This window comes from Hippocampus comes, unplaced genomic scaffold (genome assembly GCF_001891065.2).
Source record: "Hippocampus comes isolate QL1 unplaced genomic scaffold, H_comes_QL1_v1.1 scaffold10, whole genome shotgun sequence".
Taxonomy (NCBI): domain Eukaryota; kingdom Metazoa; phylum Chordata; class Actinopteri; order Syngnathiformes; family Syngnathidae; genus Hippocampus; species Hippocampus comes.
Genome location: NW_017805001.1, coordinates 1,056,886 through 1,064,673, shown reverse-complemented (window position 1 = coordinate 1,064,673; position 7,788 = coordinate 1,056,886). Strand labels below are relative to the sequence as shown.

The following is a 7,788-nucleotide window of genomic DNA, read 5'->3' as shown; positions in this document are numbered from 1 at the left end:
CGGCAGTGTCGGGGGCACCGGGAGCTCGGCGGTGTCGGTTTCCATACCTGCACTGGTGGCGGACGGCATGGCTTCGGGCAAAGGAGCATCCAGGGGCCCATCGATGTGGGACAACATGCGGTTGCGCTTCATCGTCTGTTTCCTGGGCGTCTTCGTGTGTTATTTCTATTATGGAATTCTACAAGAAACCATGTAAGTAACCAGGACTTTAGTTTGGGTTTACACGACAGCTGGTGGGATTGCTCCATTGATCATTGACGTTACAGCTACCATTCACCTTAATTTTCCCTCACGGACTTAGTCATGTATGGAAATATAGTTTGTATCCCTTCTGAATGTTTTGGAACTGACATAATGTCTCCTCAGTTGAGTTTTGTATCCAATATTACAAGATACTGCTGTGTTTGTTTCCCAGTTACAATAGTGAATAGCTTGTTACAAGTAAACGGCGGTAACACTACCATTTGTGGTCTGTATGATAGATAAGATATTATTGTATTCGATGGAAGTGGGCCACGACACTGATGGAATGCTGTTGCCCAAGTGGCATGGAGAGGGTGGAGGGATCATATCTGGTTACTCCAACGTGACGACCTCACGCAGTGTTTATACAACAATAAATTGTGTGAACTTGAAGGTATCACGGCCACACCGCCAACTGAAGTGTATAACTTTTGCTTGACCGCAGTACAAGAGGTGATTATGGCCATGGTGACCAAAAAGAAAAGTTTCGATTTGCCAGGACGTTGGTGTTCATCCAGTGCATCATCAACGCTTTGTTTGCCAGGATATGTAAGTATTTACACCTTCAAGGTCCAACACAGTTCGATGTGAGAGCCTGGTTTCAAGCTAAATTATCACAGCGGGAAATACTGTATAGGAAAGCAAAATAATCAAAATGTCACCATCACAAATCTCTTCCCAACATGGACAGGAAATGTTTAAAGTCAAAGTTCAACATTCTTCAATATTGTAAGTGTAACGGTATTAAAAATAACATGTCAAATTTTCTTTTTTTTTTTTTTCATCAGCAGATATACCTATCATAAGTGACATACATATGAATTCTGCCAATCAACACATTTCAAATATTTGGGCATGACGAGATAAAAATATATTTTTTCTCATTGTCTTATGGGGCAGTCAAAATTGTGCCCCTCAGAGTTCTGTCTACTAATAACTTCCAAAATGTGTTATTTGTTAAAGGTAAATATTGATTGAACCCAAGAATTCTGTCAAGCAACAGCTTAGACGCAAAGCCGTAGGAAAAAAAAATATGAACAGTCTTTGAGCTCATGGCACTGCTCTGTCATTGGTTACATTTTTATGTCAAATGATTTACGAACACCATGTTGTCAATCAGGTTCTCCAAAGGGTATTTATTGCCTTGCATTCGCTTTGCTCGTTTTTACCAAAAGAGTTTTGCCAATTTTTGCATTGCATAGAGACATTATGTGAAGCGAGGCGACACTGTGACACCAGTGCATGCCATCGTCCAGACTTTGTTTTCTACGGCGTTGAGAAACAAGTGTACATATCGGTACAGTATATCCTATCTGTATTTTATCGATTGTATTAAAAACAATAAAACACTTGAGTTGTCAGATTTGAGTGTGTTTACTTCACATCCACGACAATGTTTCTTCCTTTTTTATCTTCCTCTCCAGTGATTCAATTTTTCGAGGGTCCCAAGCCGGACTTCACCAGGAGCTGGTTATACGGCCTGTGTTCCCTCTCGTATGTGGGAGCCATGGTGTCCAGTAACTCTGCTCTACAGTATGTCAACTACCCCACACAGGTCAGTCCAAAGTCCCTTGAATGTCCAGGAAATATGCATTAGTTGATAAACATGTTCATAGTTCCTAAAACAATACCCTGTTTTTAGGTGCTGGGAAAATCTTGCAAGCCAATTCCAGGTAGGTTAAGTATGCTGTATTTTGCAGTTACACATGCATGCCGGCACCCGTTGTCTGCCTTGAGTTTTTTTTCCCGCTCAAAAAGTCGTTCAATCAAGTTCATGTTTATCGCCGCAGTGATGATCCTGGGGGTGACCATCCTGAGGAAGCGCTACCCAATGGCCAAATACTTGTGTGTGCTTCTGATCGTGAGCGGTGTGGCGCTCTTTCTCTACAAGCCCAACAAGAGCTCAGCGATGGCGGACGACCACGTCTTTGGCTTTGGGGAGATCCTCTTGGTGAGTATTTGTACCTATAAAGTAAAAAATAAACTAAAATAAAAGCCCAAGGCTTAAACATTTCTTGTCACTATCTTATTTGTACAGCTGGTGTCATTGACGCTGGATGGCCTGACAGGCGTGGCCCAGGACCACATGAGGTCCCGCTTCCAAACGAGCGCCAACCACATGATGCTCAACATCAACCTGTGGTCCACTGTGCTCCTGGGATTGGGTGAGTCACATTAGCGATATTACAAAGAGAGAAATTCAGATCCACTTATCTGATTTAGTGAGGTGTTGCCTTCAAGGGATGGTTTTAAATCATAGTTTTGTTCGAATGGCCGTCAACATCCGTCTCATCCTATTGTATGTCATATTTCCACACACCACTTGGTGGCGCCATAGACGCAGCATTTATCCTGCCAGCGCAAGCGATATTTGAGGCCCTTGACAATGTATTATGATTTACACTTTTTTAAAATTAAAATGTGTTTGAAGGGAGCGTTTAATCATCATTTTGTTTTCTTAATAGTTTGAAACTGGAGACCGATTAGGACAATCAAGGGTAAATTCTGAATGTGTATGCTCTGTGCAGCTGTGCTGTGGACTGGTGAGGTGTGGGAGTTCCTGAGTTTTACGGAACGTTACCCGAGCATCTTATACAACATCCTCCTCTTTGGATTGACTAGCGCTTTGGGCCAGGTGAGCCAACGTTAAAAAAAAAAGATTAAAAAGCCAGCAGGACGTATTCAAAATAAATGACATGGTTCCCTGTTTGATGCCAGACCTTCATCTTCATGACGGTGGTTTACTTTGGACCGCTGACCTGCTCCATCGTCACCACCACCAGGAAGTTCTTCACTATCCTGGGCTCCGTCCTTCTCTTTGGGAACCAAATGAGCGACATGCAGTGGTTTGGTACCATTCTGGTATTCCTTGGTGAGAGAGATTGGGAATTTAATTGGATGTAAGGTGGTACCTTGACTTACAAGTTAAATTTTTTTTACCACGTTTGTATCTCAAATCACTCTCAAATAATTTCCCCCCAATTAAATGAATAGAAATGCCATTAATTTGGAAAGGTACCAAAACTGAGGAATGGCTAGTATCTTGAAAACTCCCAAGTTGAGTCACTAATAAGTTGAGGTACCACTTTTTTTTTTTTTTTTTTTTTTTTTTTTTTTTTTGACAATTACTCAGCTGCTTCTTCACACCTCTATTTTTGACCTTTCAGGTCTTGGATTGGATGCAAAATTTGGCAAAGGACCCAAGAAGACAGTACATTAAGATACCGGAACACAATCCACAAGCCGGAACCTTACTTCTCGTGCAGGATGCAACTTCTATGACCTCATTTTTAATTAATACAAACTCTTCAGTTTTAACACATTCATCAAGGACAAAAAAAATTGCAGGATTTAAAGTCATGAATTTAACAAACCATGACATGTTGCTTGCTAAATGTTTCAGTATCACATGTTCTTGGCCAATAATTAGCCAAGTAACTTGTCACTTATGAAACATACGTTTTGTTTGTCGTTTTGTGTTTTTGTTTTTTGGTACAAATTATCAATCACTTTTATTAAAGGGAAAACGTCACCTTTGATCGTAACTTTTGTTTTACTTCATTTAATTTGTGTTGGCAGGGAACACACACTCCCAAACAAGCACTGTGTGGAATATGTAGCAATTTACTGGTAAATTCATATTCTTTCAGTGAGAAACTGAAAAAATCTGATCATGTGGCATATTCATGTTTTGGGGATCTTTAGTTGTAAATTTCTGGTTCCTCTCGTACCGAGCTAAACAGCGACTCCTGCTGCCACTTTATAGGAACAGCTGGTACTTTGGCGGCCTTGCTCAACGAGCCTCACGTCATGAAGATACTACAGTACTCATGTTTTCAGAGACGACGTAAACCACTGTTTAAACGTCACTTAGTTAACATTAATAATGGCATTTGTGTGTGGCCGTGACGTCACTATAATAACAATACAAAAACTGACACATTTTAAGGAAAAAAAGAACAGTAAAGTAGCAACTTTACGGCTGTTGTACATATGCCAGTTCTAAATAATAACCTATCAATGAAATCTGAAGCAGCACAAATTGAAACTTTCAAAATATACACATTTTACTCCCTATTGTTTTGAGAAGATAGAAAATATCATCAAATCATAATTATTAATCATACGTTTTTGCCACTTTTTCTCAGGCATTCACCTCGACCTCCTATTTTAGTGTCCGTCTGCGTTTCTTCGGCTCAAACTGGCGGAATAAGTAACGCACTTTTTGGCCTGACTGCATTTAATCCCCTTATTTGTGTACAAATTGGGAGAAAGCACACCTAACTACCTGTCACGATGTTGGCTACAGTCCGCAAGCAACTGAGGAGCCACCCGGCTGTGAGTTAATTGAGGATTATCAGACAAAAACAGCCATGTTGCAACGTTTGCTTCGGAATTCTGTTGATATTCGTGGTTAGCTTAGCAACGCTAGCACTGACACAGGCTCAATTTATTTCGTCGAACTTTTCGTCCAATAAACAAAATAATACATTTTTGTCTTCCGCTGTTATTGCGTAACATGTGTCGTGACACATTTGAAGTTGTTTAAACGTCTGTCTGGGGATGCTTTGGAGTCAAATCGGGTCAGACGGCGCACAGACTGATAAGACGGCCAAGTAGGTGCTAGGTCGTAAATGGCAGCTGCTTAGCAATTTCACAAATAACTCTTTCAACGAAGCAGCTTTGCCATTCTGGAAAATCAAACAGTCAAAACCCCAAAGAATAACATGTTAAAGACACGTGTCTTTACAGCAAATATTAAAATATTTTATTAAAATAAAAATAATCAAGAAAGATTACTGAATGTACACGTTATTGATAGCCGTAGTGCTTACATTTGAACACAAATAGTAATCTTTTTTGTTCTTATTTGAACTGGAATTTATAAAGTTATTTTCTTGCTTCAGGCGTCCATGGTTGACTTTGTGACTAACTTGTTTGTGGTCAAACAGAAGGGCTGCTATTTTTTTCCTCATGCTGCTGCCTTGTTTCTTGCAGCTGATCCCACTCTTCTTCTTCATTGGCGGAGGTACAGTCATGTCCTTGATGTACCTGGCTCGCCTGGGACTGAGGAACCCAGATGTCTGGTAAATATGCTACCCACATTACAAGGCATTTTAAACCCACTGACATGTCCTTCTAGCCCTATTGTTACCTATACCAATTTAGATTCTATATAGAGCCTTTCAAGGGATAAAAGGTTCCTTCACATGGACTCATGGGGTAATTAAACATTGAGCCTGTTCGGAGCTTATAGGGAGTGTCCAAAGTTTAGTCGTTTTAACAATAATAAATACTAACTCCAAGACAGTTATCGAATAAACCTATATTCATCTGGCAACGGGTGGAAAATAAGGGTTTACGGTCTGAAATCTTAGCTCCCCAAATGTGGTACGATTTAGGAGTCTGAGCGTGATGTTTTGGAAAAATATACCAAGGGAAATTTATACTATGTATTGTCTTGAGATTTCAGCTCAGTAAACCTCATACGACAAAACTAGCTCCAAATTACAAACAACTGTGTAGTGTACCAGTGTTGACAAAATGAAAAGTGTATTGATAACCTTTGGCATGTGTGTAGTGCAATAAGTATTTCATGCACAAATAAATTTTCCAAATAGATGCTTGCCTAAAGACACTTGAAAATTCCAGCAATACTTTAAAAATGAGACAAGTTGACAGTATTGCTACGCAAACACGTTTTGTGCCATCTCCAATCTGTCATTGGTCTTTAAAGGGTTATTAACTTTTATTAATCTGAGTTATATTTAAGTGTTTTTACAGTCGTGTGATTAGAACGTCAATTTTCTCTTTTACTACGTTCATGCAAATTGGTCAATAGGTTCTTTTTGTTCATTGTCTGTTTTTATTGTGAAACACCCGTGCAAAGGTGCAATCCAAATAAAATGATCAGTTTTGATGGTTTGATTTGGTAACGGGATCATTTCGCGTTACATTGTTTCCAATTGGGAAACATTCACATTCCACTTAGGTAAGCGGCATCATATTTTTATTTTTGTCATGTGTAGACTGTACTGGAAATAGATTTTTTTTAAATCATTTTTAATTTGACTTGTGCAGCTGGGATCGCAAGAACAACCCCGAGCCGTGGAACAAGATGGCCCCGACTGATCAGTACAAGGTTGGTTTGAAAAAAGATGTGTTGTATATTAATTGCGCATAGATGTATAAAAAAGAAAGGTTTCAGTGCAGTTGTTCTCATTGGTTGTGATATATGGTGGACCGTTTGAAATTGCTTTGTCTAATTTTATAACGCAAATATCAGTGTGAAGTTTGCCACTTCGTGTCAGGTTGGTTTTGAATTAAATTACAGGGGATCTGTGTGTCTGATGAAAATGACGAGACAACAGGTTAATGTTTCGATCATGAAAATGAATACTTTGCACAAGATCGTGTGGAACAAGGTGACACCGGCCAAGGATGACAGAAAATATTTTGCAACAAATCCAAGAATTTTCAATTTCCGAATTCAGTGGTTCTCAGTGAACCTCACTGCCACCAACAGGACCAGAGTGGAACTGTAGCCACCTCCATTTGAAATTGTCACATGAGAAGGGAGGGAAGGGAGCAGGTTGAGAGCTTTTGAGCCCACCCGTCTTCTCCGTTATGCTCTTCAGTTCTACGCAGTCAACATCGACTACAGCAAACTGAAGAAACAAGGGCCCGACTTCTAAAGCGTCTCTCATCTGCCGGACCAAACGCACAAGCACACTCTTGGACGCGTCGGGGTGCCAGCGGCGAAACCCGCACAATGTTTCATATTTAAGCTTCCTCATCGCATACCCCTTTTTTTGTTGAAAACACCGCTCGTCTTCAGTTTTGGCTGTGAGTCAATAAAGTGAAAGGAGTCTTTTCTCCTCCTGACAAGAGAAAAGAATCTGTTTTTTTTTTAAATTATCTTTCTTTGTCCTTATGCAGCATGTTCAGTCTTGTTTGCCCTTTATTTGCTGGGTTTCATTTCATAATCCCTTCTCCTCATTTCACCTGCATCCTGCTCACTCCATTTGGCCGCCATCCAGAAGCTTATCAGTCGAATGGGGTCACAAACGAACAGGGAGCGCGCTCTACGAAAATTGTCGCCAAGCATGTCGACAAAGGACGACTTACTTTTTATTGCATTTTTTTCATAGTAATAATTAAGTGGAGGAGAGAACGCGAGTGCTGTACCATTTCTTCTCCAGTCTGATAAGTTTGTAAATGTCAACATGTCGCCGTGTCTGAGGCCTTGCAGGGTGCGAGAAAGAGGCGACAAGCATGAGCAACTAACACGGCCGCCGCAAAATGTCAAGAAGACCTTTTGTGTTTGAACAGAAGCAGTCTGCTAAATCCGCCACCACCTTCTTCACTGACTTTTGGGAGCCCCTGTGCACAATATGGATTATTATTATTATTTTTTTTAATGTAAGATAAGTGCTTTTTAATGGTGTTGAGTCACAAAAAAAGGGCTTTTCCACCATGAATAGACCTGCAAAAAAAAATGAAGAAGCCATCCCTGGAATTGCACAGGGAATCTTTTTTTTTTTT

The 7,788-nt window shown here is 40.2% G+C and overlaps 2 protein-coding genes across 2 annotated transcripts; both read left to right on the top strand.

Annotated features, from left to right (window-relative positions):
• The first annotated feature begins 6 nt into the window (after positions 1–6).
• On the top strand, positions 7–3,788 carry slc35b1 (solute carrier family 35 member B1). The gene is made up of 9 exons (XM_019897562.1): positions 7–192; positions 689–792; positions 1,668–1,798; positions 1,886–1,916; positions 2,034–2,194; positions 2,282–2,408; positions 2,772–2,878; positions 2,962–3,115; positions 3,411–3,788. The coding sequence occupies exons 1-9, from the start codon at positions 68–70 to the stop codon at positions 3,461–3,463; spliced, it is 993 nt and encodes a 330-aa protein (XP_019753121.1). The 5' UTR covers positions 7–67; the 3' UTR covers positions 3,464–3,788.
• Positions 3,789–4,414: 626 nt separating this feature from the next.
• ndufa4a (NDUFA4 mitochondrial complex associated a) lies at positions 4,415–7,138 on the top strand. The gene is made up of 4 exons (XM_019897576.1): positions 4,415–4,581; positions 5,242–5,330; positions 6,325–6,385; positions 6,882–7,138. The coding sequence occupies exons 1-4, from the start codon at positions 4,540–4,542 to the stop codon at positions 6,936–6,938; spliced, it is 249 nt and encodes an 82-aa protein (XP_019753135.1). The 5' UTR covers positions 4,415–4,539; the 3' UTR covers positions 6,939–7,138.
• Positions 7,139–7,788: the final 650 nt, after the last annotated feature.